The sequence below is a fragment of the Oxyura jamaicensis genome, chromosome 1 (assembly GCF_011077185.1).
Source record: "Oxyura jamaicensis isolate SHBP4307 breed ruddy duck chromosome 1, BPBGC_Ojam_1.0, whole genome shotgun sequence".
NCBI lineage: Eukaryota > Metazoa > Chordata > Aves > Anseriformes > Anatidae > Oxyura > Oxyura jamaicensis.
This window is the reverse complement of record NC_048893.1, coordinates 201,830,212-201,850,727: the sequence shown is the minus strand read 5'-3', so window position 1 is coordinate 201,850,727 and position 20,516 is coordinate 201,830,212. Positions and strand designations below refer to the sequence as shown.

The window sequence follows — 20,516 nt, the reverse complement described above, 5'->3', positions numbered from 1 at the left end:
CTATGTCTCTAGCTTGTTGCAGTCTTGATTTTTTCCACTTTTTTCACTTTATTTTTCACAATATTTGCTTTATTGAAGATTAAAGTTGGCTTTGCAAAGATTTGTTGAGTTATTTGTACATACAAAAAGTGCAGGAAGGAGACGAAGACTGTTGAGTCTTTGCATTAGCTGCCGTAACATGTTCTACTGTCACGCTGAAAATGCATGAAGCTCCCTTGACTCTGTACAGAGCATTTCTGATACAAGTAGGAGCTTTTCTTAACCCATGTATATTTGCATCTTTCAGTAGTAAAGGCAGGTTAAATGCAGGAGTATACAAGAAATTGTAATTTTTGATATCACACTACTCAAACCATTTGCTCTTTCACAGGTGTGTCTACATCGGCGATTAAAGTGGCCTCTACCAGACTACCTTCCCCCAAAGGTTTGGTTGGGAATCCAACACAGATCTTAGCACAGTTTCCCAAACAGCATCAGCAGTCCCCCAAACAGCAGCTGCACCAAATACAGCAGGCTCAGCAGCAGCAACAGCAGCAGCAGCAACAACAACAGCAACAGCAGCAGCAACAGCAGCAGCAGCTGGCACAGTCTTCTGTAGCTCAACAGCAGCCGCAGCAATCTCAGTTGCCACCTGGCATCAAGCCCACCATTCAGATCAAGCAGGAATCAGGTAGTTGGAGTTAATCTTCGGTCGTATTGCTGGTTGGTGAGGTCTAACCCCACACCTCAAGAAAGCAGGGCTGAATTCTGTCACAAATGTACATGGGGAGCTGTCGTTAAGGCATAAGGGCTTGAGTACTGGATTGTGCATTAAACACAAAAATAGATAGTAAAGAATGTTTTTAATGTTTTTAGCTAAAAATATCTGAAGAATTTGGTTCTGTCATGCTTCTTGTTTGATTCAGGTATTGCAGACCATGCTTTAGGAATAAATGTTTTATCTTTAGACATTTAAAGGTATGTAAATATTTTGAAAAGTAACGTGGTTGGCAACATGAAGATGCCAGTTTCCTGAAGATCCAAGAGCTGTTCAACTGTATCGACTGGAAAAAAAAAGTTAATCTGCACTTTGATTATTTTCTTGGCTCCAGAAATTGAAATCTATTTCTGAGATATTTGTCACAGCAAAAATACAATTAGATCTGAGATGGGGAGTTGGACTTGATTCTTTTTATAACATGGATTCATTCAGTTGACTTTGGGCAAGTCACATAATCTTTCTGCCTTGGCTTTACTCTGCTGTAAAGTGCAGTTCTTAGTGGGATGTGGTAAGAACTGATGCTTGCAAAGTTACCAAATCCTAAAGCAAGAAGTGCTATAAAAGTGCAAAGTATTTTTATGTCCATATTTTTATATTAGTCATGTGGTCAGTATTTTATTATTTTGTTTGTATTATCAGGCCATAGAATGAAAAAAAAAATACAACAAAACAAACAAAAAAAGCAACCTTACCCCCGTCCTTTAATAAAACTTCCTCTTGGATTATAGCTCCATTGCCTGGGGAAAAAATATCCGCTAATGAAGAAATGTAGGAGGCCTCCATCCTTCCTGGACAGTACTTGAGCAATAAGAGCTTCACTCTGTGCCTTCTACTATAATTTTAGGCTCAGAGTGTTTTTTAGTTAAAGTATCTGTGGAAATACCATCCGATACCTGTTCTCCCTCAAAGATGGGAGCTGATTCTCAGGGAGACTATGCTTTTTATCCAGTTTGTCTGGACGATGCAAAGGCTTTGGTTTCCCCAGCTTCATTATGGCCCTTAAGTTTGGAGCTTACTTGCTTTGTACTGCTTTTATAGTCAACGTAGAAAGAAGCAAATATCTCTGGAAGATGTTTCATGTCCTGAAGGGACAAAATTGTTCACCTAGGAATATTTGTGTACAGATATGCCTATGTTTAGATAGGCTTAATTCCGCCTGGGTCTTTCATGACATTTGTCCAGCACAATTCAATTCATTTATCTCAACATGAAACACTGCTTGAGATGCAACTGGCCTGGAGGTCCTTTGAAAAGACAACGTGAATCTTGGTTTGCAACTGAGAAGTGAATCTCACACGTACACTACTCCTCTACACAAACCTAGAGAAAGCAAGCAGAATCCTTGCCATACTGAGGTGTCCCTGTCCTTTGTTCTTGCTGCTTCTACAATTTATTTCAGTCCAAGTCCTTTGCAACTTCAATATAAGCAATAAATCAAGAGAGACGATAGTTTACTTAAAGCAACCTTCTGTAACCAGTGTCACAGTTGCTTCCTTACGCATGTCAGTACTCAATGTGCAGGAAGCTTTTTGTTCCATGGAGATGAAATTCAACCATGCTCTTAACGGCATATTAAAATGTATGGGCCAAATACACGAAGAACTACTTCATTTTTACATCCTTCACTGTGTACCCACCAATTTGGTATTGGTTGTAACCTGTTGGTTCCTGGGAAATGTGCTCTACTTTTTGAGTCGTGCAAAAAAAAATATACAGGAAAGATCAATAAAACAAATCAAGGATGGAATGGAATCCCATGCCTCAGTGGGAGTAGCTAGGAATTGAAACAGGCACATGAAAGGCAAAGATGATGACTGTCTTGTTATTTGCAAAGAAATCTGAAAAAAAAAAAAAAGACAACCATTTTTTTCAGGATTAAGAATACTTGGTCTCAGAATGAAAGCCTCATGAGGCTACTTGCCCACTAGGGCTTGGTCTGAGAAAGCATTTCAGAAAGTAACTTTTCGTGCCTGTATTTTAACAGTGACCTTTCTCCTTTCCTAGGTGTTAAAATAATCACTCAACAGGTGCAGCCCAGTAAAATCCTTCCCAAACCAGTTACAGCGACCTTGCCCAGCAGTAGCAATTCACCTATTATGGTGGTTAGCAGTAATGGGACTATCATGACAACTAAACTGGTCACTACTCCCACTGGTAAGTTATGGTTCTGAGAAGGGAAGGGAGGGTAAACCCAGACATACAGATAATAAAACATTGTTTACTAGGGTAAAAAAAAGAAAAAAAGCACTTCTCTCTTGTAAACAGTGAGCACAACAGTGCATTCACAGACTTTGATAATTATTCTTGATAATTATTTTTAGCATTCAGTGCTCTTTTATTCCCTTATGATCCCTTTAAATTGATTCACAAAAGCATGAAAATTCCATCCCCATTGGGTTTGTTTTAAAGGAAGTTTTGTTGCAATTTACACCAATACTTTGCACTTCTGTAGTACCTTGTATTACATAATTTACATTAATTAATTTTTTAAGCAGATAGGTCATCATCATTCATACTTTACATATGTGGAGTTTAGAAGACGGATGACTTGCTCGTAGTCTCCCAGTGAACTTACAAAAAGGGCCTATAAATTGAATTTTAAACTCAGTGTTTTTCTGGGGATCTAATTGTATTTGTGTTTTGTTGATTGAGGATCAGAAATAATGCAGACTATGCAGATTATAAAACTTGTATGAGGAAAAATTGCAAGGCAGCTTTATCCTAGCTTTCTGAAAACTCAGATTAATTTGCACGCTGAATTTTTTGCGTGAGTTGGGAATAGTAGCATAAGCTAACGATTAATGCTCTTTTTGTAAACTTTACCTCTTGAAATACTTCACGCAAGCATTTCAAAGCATATAAAAATGTAGCAGTTAGGTAGTTCATTGAATTGGTAAAACCTGGATTCTGCTCCGTTGGATCTGAACGCATGGCTTGTTAAAGCGAGTTGTTTTGCTGCGTGATCGGTAGCAATGTCTGTAGAGCGTTATCTGCAGCTGTACAGGCAGAATGGAATTGCAGCGTTAGTGTAAGTAGTGACTCCTGTTGTTATTTTGAGCAAGTTTTTTTGTGGGCTCAAATCTCTTTCCATTCTGAGGAGGTATAAAAAAATAGGGAGGATTTATTCAACTACTAAAACTGTAAAATTACGTTGTCGTTGTAAAATTCAATGTCTCACTTTGAGATATATTTAGATCAGTCACTGTCAGCCTTCCTAAATGATTTGTATCATGGGTAAAGTGAGAGTAGAGGTATCCTTCAAGAGAGAGGAATCCATTCTGGTAGTTCAATCAGAGAATTCTTGGGCATCTGACAGAGCAAGAGGCAAACATAGAGGTAGAATCTTCGTAGCTATTGAACAGTTTTTTTTAAAAAAAGCACAAAACCTTAGGAACAAGGATATGAATTAAAATGTAGTAGTCGTAGAGCGTAATAATAATATTTCACAAAACTCTTAGGCTATTTTAAAGTCGGCATATACTTGAACGTTGCTCAGCAGGTTTAAAAACTGCCTGTGGGATCGTAAAGGGTAGTGATAAATTTCAGCGTAGGAGCTCTCTGAATAAATTCTAGTGCTTTTCTTCTAGACTAACTTATTTTTCCCCATAAATACTAGCGGGGAATCATGTTCTAACAACAAACTTTGTTTTCTCTTCAAAACAGGAACTCAAGCAACATATACGCGGCCAACAGTTAGCCCCTCTATAGGGGCCCGGATGGCTGGAACTCCAGGGGCTGCAACGTATGTGAAAACCACAAGTGGCAGCATCATTACAGTAGTGCCAAAATCACTGGCTACGCTGGGAGGCAAGATTATCAGCAGTAATATTGTTTCTGGTAGGCATATGAGTTGTTTGATATTTAAACTTCGGTCACAAGCAAGTTTTTACTTGCTTTAATTGGGCTTTTCTGTGGGTTATGTGCTTAAAGAAATTTTAGGGCTTTATTGGAGAAGGTAACTCAGAAGAAAAATAGCTGAGGATAAAAGTGAAAATAGCAGGTGGAAGGTAAGGAAGGAAAATACACCTGTGGATTATAGTGATTCTCATATTTAACATGGAAGCATCTAATGTGGGGGAAGCCTGAAAGAAAAGAGAAATGTGGAGAAAAACTGCTATATTGTCTTTTATTAGAGGGCTGGAAGATCAGAAAACTGTCTTAGTCCCAGTTTAAAACATTCTGTAATCTGGATGCTGTTATTTTTTCTTCCATTGCACAGCCAAAAAAAGTAACAAACCAAAAAAAAAAAAAAAAACCCAATAGGTAAAATTAACTTTGTAGAGTTAGCTGTCCAGCATCCTCCTTCCCCCCGCCCCCCTTATTTTTTTTTTCAATAGTGTCAGTCTGTCTTTCCCTTAGCATCCTTCTATTTTTTCTCCCAGCTTTGTGCAGATCCAGCTGCTTGTCTTTGTTAGTCTCCTGACCACCCTCAACATTCTCTGTCAGCGTAACCACAGTACGTAGGGTCTCCTTAGGATCAGGAACAAGCACACCTGCACCAGTTGCAGTTCTCAGTGTCTGTTTTGGACTTTGACAGTGCTTATGAAGAGAAGGTCTGCCTCATTTCCTAGCTGGGTGCAGGATTTGCTGGGTCTGTTCTTTTCTAGTAATATCTCTGAATTATTCAGAGCTCACACTGTTGGTGCTTAGCAGAGACCCAGCATGCTGCCAGCCAGCTCCTGGCACAACTTTGGAACGGATGTTTGCTTTTGATTCATATTCTTTTTCTTTTTTTTCCCGCTGAGGGTGCAGTTACCTAGCCATCTAGATAAGTCCTAAGTCACTAAAACTTAAAAGACGATGATCTTGTCCAAGCAAGTCTTCCTTTTCTCAGAATTAATACAATTATTAATCTGAAATATATAGTGAAGTATCAGCAGATATGACTAGTGGGTAGAAGGTAGTGAGAGGAATCCTTGGGATTGCAGCTACGTTGACAGAGGAGTACGTTCTGCAGGGAGAAAGAGGAAGGGATGGTAAAAAGCTGCCTGAGTACATCTTTGGAATGGCAGTCTGATAACATTAATGACTTAAATACGAGTGTGTGTACTCTTGTAGATTGTGGAAGGTTGTCTAAATTTACCTCTTGCTGTAGGTAGATAACCTGATGTGGGGAATGGAACTTAGTAAAAATTGGGAAAGGGAGAGAAACAGCTAACACAGCACTTCAAAATAAATAAAAATAAAAACACAAACTCATCTATCAAGAACTGCTTTTTAAAACAATAGCATTTTTTCCAGTACACGATTGGTCATTTATATTGCAGCAGTTCAGTTCTGGAAAGCGGTGGCTTTTCTCTTTCTTAGTACGTATGTTCTTCTGCAGAGGTTATCTGAGTGCTCTGAAGTCATCTCAGTCAACTTATCTGTGCAAATAGGACCTTGACTAGAGTATTAGTCTTGCCCTTATCTCTGCTAACATGAGCCTTTGAAAAGTTAGGCATGTTAGCTTGAGAAACTTGCATTAGCCTGCTCTGTAATTCATGAGAAGGGGCAGACTGTACTCACACAGCATGAACTACTCTTGTCCTGCACGTGCCTGTCTTGATTGTAGAAGAAAAATTCTTAGAGTGCTTAACTGATCTTTGTATGTTGAGTTGGGTAGCATAAATTCCTGTTCCAGGTGCTGTCCTTGTTTTGTTGTGCTGTCAAATTAAAAAACCATTATGCAGTTCATCAACTTCTAAAACGAAAGGAAATGTACACGTGAGAAACTTCATACTGCTTCTTTTCCCTTTAAATGAAGGAACTACAACCAAAATCACTACGATTCCAATGACATCCAAGCCCAATGTGATTGTTGTGCAAAAGACTACTGGAAAAGGAACTACAATTCAAGGGCTTCCAGGCAAAAACGTTGTCACAACATTGTTGAATGCTGGGGTAAGTAAGAATTTCAAATCTGAAGTCTCTGGCCAAGTGACAGGATGTGGTAGCTGCTGTGTTCTTTATGCTAACATCCCAATTAAAAGCAAATTGTGCATGAGCTCAGTAACAGATACAGCATGCCTTAATGTTTGGGGTGTTTGGAGAGTGAGTATGTTTTATAGGATACGAAAGGTCTTTAAAACAAGCTGGAATTGTTCCCAGAGTTAAATGAAAATAAAAACTTTTGTGCTTGCCCTTTTTCCACAGTTAATGGTTTTGTAATCTTGAAAGGGGTTAAGCAGAAGAAAATAAGTAAAATTTTACCCTGTTGGTGGTCTAATGAGAACCCCAGTCCTGTTATAAGCTTGCATGTCCACCTGTGTATCTTTTGGGCAGAAATAAGCTGTCCCTTCACACCTTTGATTGCCTGTTCAAGAGTATTGTATAATGCTGAATTAGTTTTTGAATAACCCGATGCGTAGAAAGAACAAAATCAAGTTTCCAGCTTCAGCTGGGTTTTCCTTCAAATGCTAACAAAAATGATGAACCTGCTTTACATTCGTAGCCAAAACTGAGAGATGTAGTGCTTTAATCGTGGAATCTTTTCAAGTCTGCTTGGCTAGCAGAGCTCAGTAGGATTTTTTTTTGAAACCTTTTAGGAAACATTTTTTTTTTGAAGATTTCTACTTTTGTAGTTTAAATAAGAACAAAACCTAAAGCCATGTTTTCACACAAATGGGAATCCTGTGATGTTACACAGTAGGAAACACCAGAATGTGATGGTATTTCTGCAACAACTATGGCTCTTGGGATTTCCAGCTACTTGACGGGAATTAGTAGGAGTGCTGTGAGAACTGCCAACTAACGTAGTTCCTCGTATGGTCTGTTACTGTGCAGAACTAAAAAAGCATGCTCAATTTCTTTGCTCTTCTTAAGCTATCAAGAGTCTAGTCGTGTGTCAGAACTATTCCAAAATCAAATGTTTCCCATGAAACAGTTGTGAATCTGCATTTTTCTTTTTAATAAATGAAATTTTACTTAGGAAAAAAAAAAAATAAAGTCCAGACATAATTAATGTCTGGGTCATGAGGATAATACAAAGATCTCTATTTAATTTATTTTTAGAATCTCAGTTCAGGTTTCATAGATGTTGGGCCAAAATTAGAGCTAATAGAAACAAGTTTTAAAAAAAACATTTGTGAAGGATTTGAAGAAAGTTCCAACTTAGGTGAATTCTTTGAAGCAACTTCAAAAACTGGTCAGTGTCATTTAGTTACTCTTTTTACTCAGAGCAGCTCAAAAGGTAAAGCAATGGAAGAGGGGATTTTGGTAGCTTTTCCATTCAAAGCCATAGGGTTTTTTGTTCTTGGTCTTTGAATGTTCTTTGTGTTAAATACATCTAGTTCTAACAGCAGCAGGTTGATTTTGTGGTACACACACTCACCAATAACTGTGTATTTTTTTAGAGAAGTGGGTCTCTCTGAACAATTTCACTCAGTTAACCTGTAAACTTTGGCTTCTCTACAGGGGGAGAAAACTATTCAGGCAGTGCCAGCAGGAGCAAAACCTGCTATCATCACTGCCACAAGACCCATCACAAAAATGATTGTTACACAGCCAAAAGGAATAGGGTCCACGGTCCAGCCAGCCACCAAAATCATCCCAACTAAAATTGTTTATGGTCAGCAAGGGAAAACGCAGGTACAGTGAGGACCCATTTCTGTTTTGAAATGTACCCCTAAATTTTACCGGGAAATAGATCATTTTTCACTGTGTTGCCACATCTGTTGCAAGATGAATATATGCAGAATGTGTCTCTGGGGAATGAGAAGTAGGAAAGTGTTGAGGTGGCCTTGATTCTGGCTTCTTGAGCGCAGTGTTGGCGTTCGTTAGCTTTTCTTGGAGGCCTAGACCAAGCCGAAAGGAATTGCTAAGTCTGTTACATAGCTGAAACTTAAGCTATCCGGGGATGGCTCTGGATGCCTCTTAAATGTTAAAGCTAATGGTCGGATTGTTAAAAGTAAAGATGTGGAGACAGGACGTAGGCCATGTGTCAAACGTGAGAGCTTTATTGAAGCTGTTCTGTCACTGGTGTATGTTCAGGTTGTCCCTGCAGCCTTGTATAGCTGGTGGGCTGTAGACCGAGCTTGTTTCTGGACACTGTCAGTTTCAACTTTTATTTCTGGTTGCGCTTTGTATGTAAAAGAGCTCAAGTTACATCAGGTGTAATGTTTCGTGTCTTGATCATTCGAGACTATTGTGGGCTAAGGAAGAGAGGTGCTTGTCTTTATCAATGCAGTGCATGTTCCAGCTCACTCGTGTAGCTTTCCCTTGTCCACACCGTTGTGTCAAGCCATGAAGAATGACTGTTTAGTGCTTCATTGTGTTAAGTGCTCCAAATTACCGAGAAGTGCATTACTTGTGCACTGCCATTTACTGGTCTCGTAATCAGAGCTGCTGAATTTACAGGTAGACTTCTTTTAGCGAGTTATCAATGTTATACGAGTCTTGTACCTTGATCTGTTGTAGTGGCACGCTGTTCTCTGATTGCTCAGGTCTGTTTTCTTGAGTGCTCTTACCGTCCGCAACCTGTCTTTCTAACTAGGTCCTCATAAAACCAAAGCCAGTGACATTTCAAGCAACAGTTGTGAGCGAACAAACTAGGCAGTTGGTAACTGAAACGTTGCAGCAGGCATCAAGGGTAGCAGACACAGGAAATTCGTCTCTCCCAGAAGTGAAAGAAGAACCACAAAGCTACACTGATAGCAGTTCTTCTTCCACGGAGTCCTCCCAGAGCTCTCAAGGTATGTCTTAGTGTTTCATAACATATGAACGGTCTTCCTCTCAAACATGCCAGCAAGATTCATGTATTTCAGTGCATCTCTTCAGTACAGTTCTTCACCCAGTCTGTTAGCAATGAGTGTCAGCGTTCACTGCCCTTAGGAGCTTACTCATCTTCTATGAGCTGTTTACTACACACAGCATTTTCCTGTGTGAAAAGTGGGAATCGTGTTTTCTTCCTGGCCTCCGAAAAAAAGCAAATGACTCTTAGTAAAACACGTGTGCTTACTTGTGTGCTATCAGTCACTTTGTCTAATAATTCTGTATCTGTTTCTCTGTACTATCATTTAACGTTTTAAAAATGTTGAAGATTCAGCAAACTTAGCAAAATTTATGATGTGTAAATTGAGGATGCCGAATACATGTTGACAATCTGAACCACTAAAACTTTCTGAAAAGCTTCAAGCTGAATTCAACGTACAAAGAAACCTACTGAATTTAATTGTTCAAACCAAGGCTTTTATAAACAGCTAAAAACCAGAATCTTTTTGTTGGAAACTCGATGATAACATTAGCTGTGTTTTACTTTGAGTCACTTGTAATTAAAAAAGCATATTTAAAAACGTTGAAGAATGAGATGATGTATCCTTGTCAAAGTTCAGAACTAATGGATGATGACTAACTTGATCTAAATTTGAACCCTACCCTTGCTTTGAGCAAGAGGTTGGATGAGAATTCTCCAACCCAATTCTGTGTCAGCCTGATGTGCTTTTGTTCTCTTGTGACCAGATTCTCAGCCTGTAGTCCATGTGATTGCTTCAAGAAGTCAAGATTGGTCAGAACACGAAATAGCTGTGGACACAAGCCCTACAATAATTTACCAGGATGTATCCAATGAGTCTCAGTCGGCTACTTCCACGATAAAAGCTTTGCTAGAACTTCAGCAGACAACAGGTGTGAAAACACACGTGGTTGTTTAGGATCACTTCAAAGCACTCAGCTGCCACCTGTTGAAGCAGCAGTTTGTGATATGTTCTATAATCACCTTAATTCCTTTCTTTTTACCCTGTAAAAGTCCATTTGAAACAATTACATCGTATTCACGGTATGTTTAATTAAACCATTGCATTTACGTCGGAGATGTATTTTAATGCATCCTGCTTTTCTTCCAAAGCAGTGAAGGAGAAGTTAGAATCGAAGCCGAGGCAGCCTACCATCGACTTGAGCCAAATGGCTGTCCCAATCCAGATGACCCAAGAAAAGAGGCATTCTCCAGAAAGCCCTTCAATTGCTGTAGTAGAGTCGGAATTAGTTGCCGAATATATCACAACTGGTAAGTGACTTAAGATAGTGTGACCGTGGGTTTGCAGTTGAAGTCTGGGGACTAATCTGAAGTTTTCTTACACTGGAGTTGTCTTTCACTTGATTCACTCTAATCCTTAATAGAGGAAATGAATGTTTTCTTCCATTCCTGAGGTTCTGTGCAGGGAGGGGCAGAAACTGCATCTGCTTTTCTAGGACGTGCTGGAGAATGTTTCTAACTGAAACAACTGGTTGTTGCTTCGGGACATCCTAGTGGAACAGATATTTTGTCCCCATATCTGATGGTGAGGAAAGGCAGTTCCCTTGTCCTTAGGAAAATGTCTAGTAAGGAAAAAGTAGGAATGAAGCTACAGGAACTGCACTAATTGTTTTGAGAGAAGGCAGATTTTGAGTTAGTTTCATCCGTATTTGCTAAATGTTACTTGATTTCAAGCATTAACTAGGTTTTCAGGCCAGGTAGGCATTTAGCATGGTAGTGTAGATCCCAGCTTCGTTGTTAGCTGGAAGGATCTGTTCTGCTAAATTTGCACTTTTTAAACAAATGAATAATTTAAACTGGAATTATGGTTGGGAATCAACCCTTAACTTTTTTAATCTCCTGTCTGGTTGTCCTTTTTTGTCTCACCCAATGAATCCCTTCCACCAGACAGCTCTCTCATTGTATCATGCATCTCTGATGCTCTCTTCTACCCTCAGAACTCTAGTTAGGAGCCACCTTCCCTATATGCATGAGACGATCAAATGATGTGTGTCCTGTTTTAATTTCTTAACTCTACCTTATTGGCCTCCCTACTAACTTTATTAGGAAAACGGAGAAGAAAAAAAAAAGTTGAAAATTAACCATTGGAAAAGAGGAATAAGTACCTGTCCATAACTTCAATGTTCTCGGAGTTAAATGTCCAATCTGATGTTTTCTTTTTTCATTTTCCTGTTCTCACCTTCTCCCCTTGCTTTCATCCCTTGTATGATCTAAATTTAAGCACCGTGGAACTGGGGGTGGAGGACTAGTGTTATTCTTTTAAATAGCACTTACTGTATCTGGCTTCAGCTTTGAACGTTTGAGTCATGCTCCCTTGGATCCCTGTTAAAAGAGACTCCAAAGTACCATAAATAATGGTAAACCGATCTGCAATTAACAAGTCAGTCATGTTCACTGACATTCAAGGTTTCAGTTTTTGCTGGATCTTGCTGTAAAAGCTGATGCAAACTAGGTCCCTTTGGGTGCTGGAGGAGAAGAAGGAGTTACAGGCAGTATCTCTGTAGGCTTCAGTCTTTTCCTGCAGCTTGGAAGCCATATGGAATATAAAAATTGAAAGCTTCCCTAAACTGTGATTGCTGCTTGGAATAGTGTTTTATTTTTTTAAACTTTGAGATGATTTACAAGAATCTACCAGAGAAGTGCAGGCTGCTGTGGGTTGACTAACAGCAGTCTCTGTTAGAGCACAAAACTGGTGATTTTGCCCTTTGTTTTTTGCCCCTTCCCTTTCACTCAGTTTAAGTGAACCCTGCCAGGGCATGCAGTGTTTCCTTTTGTTTTAATTTGTGCTTCCCAGGATTCATCAGCAATCCATGGAGCTGTATTTTCTGCTAGAAAAATTCAGTCGTAAGATAGTCTACAAGCTATAATCTGGTGTGTAATCTCCTGCATGTGCTTAGACCAAAGGATTTAGATACCTTTTAATCTGTTTGGGAGCTGGGATTCAACATGTGCTTCCGAGTGAGATGAGGGGAGCAGTTCACACATCTTAGTGTCACTATTTTTGTCTGTCTGCAGACTCAGGAAGACAACACTGTATTGGTTCACATTCGGAAGAATATCTACACAACCATATAGGTTAGAAGCTTTACTTCATTAAATGAAGCTTTAAATTGTGCAGGAACTGTTGCGGGATATCCACGACGGATCTGGCACAGCATGCAGGCTGGTACCGATATAATCCAACTCCTCTCCTGGAGTGTGAAAGTAAAATTGTCATATTAATTCAAAAATAGACCTTTCTTACAACTCTCAGCAAGGTCTTTAGTATCTTCTAACGTTCAGTTATCTTGTAACTGGGTATAAACTACTTCTTATCCTTTGTTTTTTCAGTATTGTATGACTAAAAAGTTAATTAAAGCAAATATTTACATAGTGGTATGGCCAGACGTATAATTTGGACTCGTGTCTTATCAGTGACTGCAATATAGAATGGTTGGGGTTTTTTTTCTCACCAGAATATCATTTCTCTGTCAATCCACTGTTTAATTACAGAGCCCTAACTGTAGCTCCAGAACTTAGTTGTAACTGCCCTAACAAGAGTCACAGACGCAAGACAAGGTCTCTACTTCTTGCCTGTGATTTCTTATCAACCTTGCTTGTTTTTAATACCAGAACATTTTCTAATTGCTAATCCTGCAAATTTAGCCTATGCTCTAGAGTATTGTGATTTATCAGTGAGAGAAATTCAGTGAGCAAGGCTTGCTGTTCTTAATTGCAGTCAATTGTGCAGGTGCTTTTAGCACCTGTAAAGATTACAGAATAATTTGTAGTAATTGTACTCTGCAATTTGCTGTGTGCTGTTGTGCTGGTTACATAAAAAATGAACCCAGCTGAAAATACAGATCCTGTATGCGAGGTTGTGTTGGGAGAGGGAAACCAGAGGAGATTTGGACCAAGCACAATTACTCAGGAATCAGAGACAAAAGCAAAACCCCTGAGGGGCTATTTTTAGAGGCTTCTCAGAATAGCTGTGCACTTAAAGGTTGAAGCTAGCTTGCAGTAAAAGATGCATTTCAAACTCAGGTTTTTATTTCACTCGTGCTTTGAGCTGAAGGTTAGGTACAAAGCAAATAATTAAGTTCTGCAGTGAGTTCTGGAGAAGTGCCACTGACCTCTTTACTTTCAGTTAGCCATCGGTCCCAGCCCCACCAGCAGTCATCCCAGCCCCAGAGGACTCTGCTGCAGCACGTGGCGCAGTCACAGACAGCAACGCAGACTTCTGTTGTGGTGAAATCTATCCCCGCATCCTCCACGGGCGCAATTACCCATATCATGCAGCAGGTTGTACCCTTTCTTTTCCAAGCAGTCTATAAACAGTGAATTTTGTAGGCGACCAGGGTTTGTTCACAATGAGCACGTTGGTGCCACTGGAAATGCTAAGTCTTGAGGGCAGATTTGTAACTTCAGTTTAATGTTGCCTGTTCCGATGGGGAGGGTGGTGGTTATTTTCCCTATTAAAAGGGAAGCAGTTAATGAGATGACTTGAGAGTGTTAAGCAAGAGGTATCCACAGCCACTGTGGAAAAGAGTTTCCTAGGTAAGTTCTTGCTGTCTGTGCCATCTCTTTGACAGCAACAAGCTATTTTTTTTTCTGTATGTTGTGTTTTCGGGGTTTGCGTTCTTCAGATTACATTGGTGTTGGTGTAGGGAAAGAGGAAGCAGAATCCGAGCAGTACACAGAGCACAGGTGTCTTTTGGATTCAAGGGCTTCAGTTTATGAATAGGCAAACTTCTCTTGCTGAATCAAAAACCTAGATTATATTTAGACATTTATAGTAAAGATCCCAAGCAATTAATTAAGCTGGGCAGCTTATGGAGAAATATTACTGAAGCCATGCTGCTGCCTTCATTCAAGAGGTGATGTTTTTGTCGTTCAAGTACAATCGATGACCACCCAGTGAATGCACGCTGCTCAGATCTGTGATGCTTTAACCTCTAGCAGCCCCAGCTGTGGACCAGTGCCACGTTAGGGTTATAAACCCCCTGCAAAGAGGATCCTGATAGTTACTAATTAGTACGTCTGTACCGTGGTTTGGAAGGCACAGTAACGTAGATCTCTTGCTCCATCAAAAAAAAATGTTTGTGCAATGCCCAAGAGAAATTGTAATAAAATTTTGTGGAGGGAAAGAGAAGAGAGGATCTGCGCTGAACTAGGATGGGTAGATGGGTAGGTATACGGGAGCTGCAGCAGAAATCGTGGAGTAGGTGGCAAGGCTTTCAAGAGGCAGAATAAGAATTTGTGAAGATGTTCCGGTTTTGAGTAGCTACTGATCCAACCACCTGCTAACCCCTGCTCCTTCCTGCTCAACTTCTGTGCAGTTTTAGTGGTTTTGAACCTCTGTCTGATGCAAGCAAGGGTCACCCAATCTCCATTGAGGATTAGCTAGGTAGTTAATGTCACATGGGGACTTGCTGCATTTTAAGGTGTTAAAAATAGCTGTTGATTGCATAGAAATCATGAATTCTGCATAAGGGTATACGTGGGTTGTAAAACAAGGTGAAGTAGTACAGCTGAAGAATGAAAACTGTTTTTAGATTGTGCACACTTACAATTTGGATTTCTCTTTACTGACTTGCTCTTCACTTCTTCTTCCTAAGGCCTTAAGCAGTCACACTGCGTTTACCAAACACAGTGAACAACTTGGAACTGAGGAGGGAGAAGTGGAAGAGATGGACACCTTAGATCCTCAGACTGGCCTGTTCTACAGATCTGCCCTGACACAATCGCAGGCGCAAAAACAGCAAAAACTGAGTCAGCCGCAGCTGGAACAGACTCAACTGCAAGTGAAAACTCTGCAGTGTTTCCAGACTAAACAGAAGCAGACAATCCACCTGCAGGCCGATCAAATCCAGCACAAACTCCCACAAATGCCCCAGCTTTCCATAAGGCATCAAAAGCTAACCCCCCTGCAGCAAGAGCAAGCACAGACCAAACCAGATGCACAGCACCCCCCCCACCACATGATGGCCAAAGAAAGGCAACTCCCTACCTTAGTGGCACAGCCACAGCAAACTGTAGTACAGGTGCTTGCAGTAAAAACCACGCAGCAGCTGCCCAAACTGCAACAGGCACCAACGGCACAAAAAATCTACGTGCAACCCCAACCCCCCCAGAGTCAAATGCAGCTACCTGCCTCTTCAGAGAAACAGCCAGCGAGCCAGGTAACGGAATATTGATAGCATGCAAAATACACGTCGCTATTCAAGGAAAAATCAAAACACCAACCCTGTCGCTGTAGCAGTGTTTTGTCCTGGCAAGAGAGAACTCCTCATTCCGCTGGTATTAATTACCCCCATCAGAAGGTTGACACTAGGAAAGAGAAGCACATGTTATAGGGGAAAAATCCGTAGAGTTCACAAACGTGTTTTGTTGGACAGTTTTTATGAATTTCTGCCACCATCGGTGCATGGAATTTGTCCCTAATTATTTTCTTTTATTTTTTTTTAGATATGACACGTTATTAATTTCCGTTCCCGTAGCACTTTTTATTTCTGTGGAAATAAAGATGAATACACTGCAGTCTCCTAAGGCTCCATTGTACGTCTTCCTTTGTAGTTTACATCTTCCTGAAGTTAAATGTCTTTCATGTACAGGACTAATTTGATTTTCCTTGGGAGGGGAAAACGAAAAGACTAAGAAACATGGAAAAAAAAAAAAATTAACTCCAGAATTTTTTTTGGCCCTTTCAGGAGTAGATGTGAAAACAACAGGGTTAACAAACATCACATGGGGATGTAAATCCCAAAGGAAAACGAGGCTGCTGTGGTATTATACTGCTACAATCCTTACGTAGCAGCCCAAAGAGCTGCTTTCCCCCAGGCTTCAATTAACTGTTACCATATCATTGCTAATTCCTTTGTTAAAACACTGAGTTTCAACTGTCTTCCTAATAGCAAGTATGTTGTTTGTGCCATACTGTCCTTGGAAATACTGAGTAGATTTTCAATAATAAAAAAAAAATAATAATAATCTAGCTGTAACATGCACAACAAAAATTTGATTTTCAGGTGCAGCATCCAATTATAACGCAAGGATCCACAGTTACAAAGATAACTTTTGAGGGGCATCAGCCTCCTTCTGTTTCAAAGGTAGCAGGTGGCAGTGCTGTGCCCCAGCTGGCACTGCCGGTCACGAGCCTATTTCCCACGCAGGCATCCACGAAGACAGCAGTAGCAGACATTTTGAGAATGTCTGTGGTGGAAGGTGACACAAACGTAGAAACTCTGGTAGTGGATCCCCCAAGCAAGGCCACATCCACTAGGACGCCCGCTAACGAAGCAGAGGCGTCACCTTGTACCCAGGTGCCGAGGGTGACTGCAGTAGGGATGACGGCAACTTCCACCCCCCAGCAACAGACATGTAAAGAATCCAGTCCAAGTCCTCCTGCTGTTGGTCCTTCTGTAACAGAGAGGAAACTCGATGCACAAGGAATGCCTACAACAAAGCAGTTTATACACATTCAGAATGTATCACAAAAGAAAGCTGAAGAGAGCTCATCAGAAATTGTTATCCAGGTAAGAGAAGACCAGAGCAAATGAGACAAAGGTTGAGCAGAGCAAACTCGCTTTGTCTAATGTGATGATAGCAACCGAACGATGTTCGAGTATTTTTTTTTTTCTTCACTTTTTGTGTTTTTTTCCAATGGATTGCTACTTGAAAGTGGGTAGCTCCCGTTAAAAGGAGTTTCTCCAGCACTATGTCGTTCACGGTGTTCCTAGCGTCTTCCTTTTGTTTTTCTGTTGAGAAAACAAAACAAGCTCATCTCTTACAAACCTCCCTTTGAACCGTTAAAAAGCGTGACCATCACCGCTTACTATGGAACTGGATCTAGAAGTTTTTGATACCTTTTAGAGTTACCTCTGAGTATAATATTAGGGCAAAAAAAAAATGAAATAGAGGGGTTCTGCCTTGTGGGTGGGAGAGTTCACCAAATAAGGTCTGGATTCTCAAGAAAGTTTGTTAATTTTGCATGTGAAGTCTTGCCACTTTGGAGATAAAATGACTATAAATGCTTTGAATCTTTGCCTACCTGATGAATGATATTTTAATTGATTCTGTTGTCTTGGATATGATGTTTTATGATGTAATACGTGGTCAGAATGTCAACTGGTGAAGTATCTAAGTCGTCTGAGGACTCGGTGTTATAGGACGAATCTTTGTAGACAAGTTGGCGCTGTATATGTTTACACAAATGGTGTGGGTTGAAATGGTTTTATTGTGAATCGTGTTCCAGTGAAATGCTTTTGATGGGGGAAAAAAATACTTGTGTACAGAACTATCAAATTTTTCATGTTACTTTGTAAAAATCTTTATTGCAGCTAACTTTTTTGCTTTTGTAGAAAACGTTTTTGTACTCATTCTTAGTCCTCATTTCCCTAAATAGACAAAGGTGGATTTCTATTTTACTTCGAAACTGTGTATTTTGAGAATCTGTATCGTTTATCGTTGTGGCATGCTACAAGCTTTTCCAAACCAAAATACTGCCCAGAACCTTGGATTGTATAAAGGTGTAGAGTCAATTCCTAGGACCAACAAAAGCCTAAGCAGAAATAAATAGCTTAGCTCCATTTTGTTTCCTCAGCCTCTGTGCTACTGCAGCTCTGAGACAGGGTCAGAGCTACTGTCATATCATGTAGTCCTTAAAACTGAATGCCTGGTTTGAAACAAAACTAGGAAAAGATAAGGCTGATGAGAGTATTCTCTCTGCTTTGCATTTGGGGAGTGATGGGTGGTGGATATTGGTCGTTTAGCGGCTGGAAATCTGTCACAGGCACGTAGCGAAGATCCCAGCCCAAGAGCAGTGCCTTACCAGCAAGAGCGTTCAGGTTCTTATCTTTCACAACCTAGCCCTGTGAAAGGGTCCCTTGAAGCTTTGGCTAACGTAGCGTGAGATGCAGTGGGCTTTAGCTAGGGAAGAGTGCTCTTGGAAATCAACTTGCCCCTTTCCATGAGTACCTGCACGCGCGCGGACGCCTTCACCTGCAAAAGCTGTGCAAGTTAAAACTTAAATCTCTTTTTTTTCTTTCAGACCATCCCACAATATTCCATCCCTTGTCACTCCAGCTCCAACGTGGTAGTGGAACCCAGCGGGCTCCTGGAGCTCAACAACTTCACCAGTCAGCGCCTCGACGATGAGGAGACGGCGATGGAGCAAGACGTGGACAGTAGCACCGAGGACGGCACCGAGCCCAGCCCCTCGCAAAGTTCTGCTGAACAATCCTAAGGAATTGGGACACGGGAGTGCACTTTAAAATATCTTGGGATTTGAGTATCCAAGATGCCCTCGTATTGTGATGTCTTAGAGCACTTTGCCTATTAGAGTCGTTCATTGGACCCTTGAAGCATCAGTGTGTTTTAACAAGACAGTATCGCAAAAGCTGCGTCTTAAAAATCGTTTCCAGAAAAAAAAAAAAAAGACAAAAAAAAGAGATGTAGTTACTGAGATATAGTAAACCTGTGACAGCGGAATGTACTCCTGTTAACAAGCAAATCTGCAGCGAAATCTACAGCTCGTGCTATCGAAGCCCTTGCCGAGGTACTGAAAGAGCTTTCAGTGAAAAGGGATCTTTATTTTGCTGTGTCTTTTTGTTAGCCGTTGAGCAAAACACCATCAAAAAAAAGATGTTTAATAAATATTTGTATTTTTAAATAGCATGTGAGAGAAAAAGTGTCTCTGACAGTGCTGGAAAAGCCCCAGGAATTTTGGAATTGGTTAGCTTTCTTGCACTTGTGCTCACTTAGAGTTAAGATTTTTTCATAAGCCGAAAAATATAGTTTATTTTTTTAAAATTCTTGTTGGTGAATATGTTTGGAAATAAGCAAAATCACTAACTGATAGCAATGTGGCTTTGCTAGTGGATTTTTGTTTTCATGCTTTACAGGAATTAGGGTAACAGTGTATGAGGTGTTTCTCTGTGCCATAAGCACGTGAAATGCTCATCTACTCTAGTTAATCTGTGATTATTTATTTAAATATGGAACTTAAAGTGAGGCCAAGTTGTTTCAAAAGTTCCTGTTAAACAGGCAGGCGTGTAAATTCTAGTACAAAAGAGGTGCCGGGGATGTATTTTGCTATAAATCAGTTTTTCAAAACTGGGGGATAAGCGGTTCAGCGTCTTTCAAAGCTGAACCTCCGAATTTCGAAGTGAGCTAAGGCTTTTACAAATCTGTATTTTACTCTTACATGCTGTTTTTAAAGTGACCATTTTGGGGAGTTTAAAAGCTTAAATCGGTAATACAGCGGTAGGTTTCGGAAATTAGCCTTATGACTTGGCTTGTCGAAGCAATACATTGGGTTTTTTGTGATAGTTACAAGCCGCAGAGAGATGTTTGGGTGTGGATGGGATAACAGAACCGGTTTTAATACATTCTGCTAATGAAGACAATACTTTTTTTTTTTTTTTTCCTCAAATGTATATAAAAACACGTTTTTAACTGTTTTGTATAGATTTCATTATAAATAACTAAGCATTTTAAGACTTTGACATATCATTTAATTGTACATACATCTATCAGCCTAACTGCCCACTTTTTGGTGCTGAAGTACTACTGTAAGTAGATTTCATCCAAAGTCTAATACAGTTTTTTGCGTCAGTCTTTTTTTAAGCTGTGATTTTACTGTTGATACTGTAGTTAAGACTAAATTCCAACCAGAGGAATCCTCCAACTTAAAAATGCAAAACCAAACAACAAAAAAAAAATCACCTTCCTTGTGCTGAGTATCCACCTGCATAGGAGCATGCGGTGTCCCCTAGATGGTGCTGTTCCTTCATAAAATGACCGATTTTAGCTGAAAAAGCAAGCTCCTATGACTTTCATACAGATTTTTTCCTTCTGTTTTCTCTTCCGTTAATATCACAGAATCATCTAGGTTGGAAGAGACCTCCAAGAACACCCAGTCCAATCTCTGACATAAAACTAAGGCCTCCACTAAGCCATATCACTAAGCTCTACATCTAAACGTCTTTTAAAGACCTTTTAAAGATAAGTTCTAAAGATTAGCTCTAAAATGATGCAGTTTATTAT

At 40.0% G+C, this 20,516-nt stretch overlaps 1 protein-coding gene across 14 annotated transcripts in view; it reads left to right on the top strand.

The window, feature by feature from the left end:
- The window catches only part of EMSY (EMSY transcriptional repressor, BRCA2 interacting), a 39,157-nt gene extending 19,073 nt beyond the window's left edge, over positions 1 to 20,084 (top strand). For 6 of the 14 annotated variants that reach the window (XM_035330436.1, XM_035330460.1, XM_035330498.1 and 3 more), the window contains 13 exons: positions 371 to 670; positions 2,765 to 2,914; positions 4,424 to 4,597; positions 6,507 to 6,643; positions 8,156 to 8,329; positions 9,234 to 9,432; positions 10,199 to 10,363; positions 10,584 to 10,742; positions 12,507 to 12,566; positions 13,618 to 13,772; positions 15,089 to 15,652; positions 16,499 to 17,005; positions 18,520 to 20,084. In XM_035330436.1, coding sequence (XP_035186327.1) covers positions 371 to 670; positions 2,765 to 2,914; positions 4,424 to 4,597; positions 6,507 to 6,643; positions 8,156 to 8,329; positions 9,234 to 9,432; positions 10,199 to 10,363; positions 10,584 to 10,742; positions 12,507 to 12,566; positions 13,618 to 13,772; positions 15,089 to 15,652; positions 16,499 to 17,005; positions 18,520 to 18,714 — 2,939 coding nt within the window. In that variant the 3' untranslated portion in view covers positions 18,715 to 20,084. The remainder of the gene's footprint in view (positions 1 to 370; positions 671 to 2,764; positions 2,915 to 4,423; positions 4,598 to 6,506; positions 6,644 to 8,155; positions 8,330 to 9,233; positions 9,433 to 10,198; positions 10,364 to 10,583; positions 10,743 to 12,506; positions 12,567 to 13,617; positions 13,773 to 15,088; positions 15,653 to 16,498; positions 17,006 to 18,519) is intronic. The other 8 variants (XM_035330542.1, XM_035330474.1, XM_035330446.1 and 5 more) reach the window with 7 other exon arrangements.
- Positions 20,085 to 20,516: the final 432 nt, after the last annotated feature.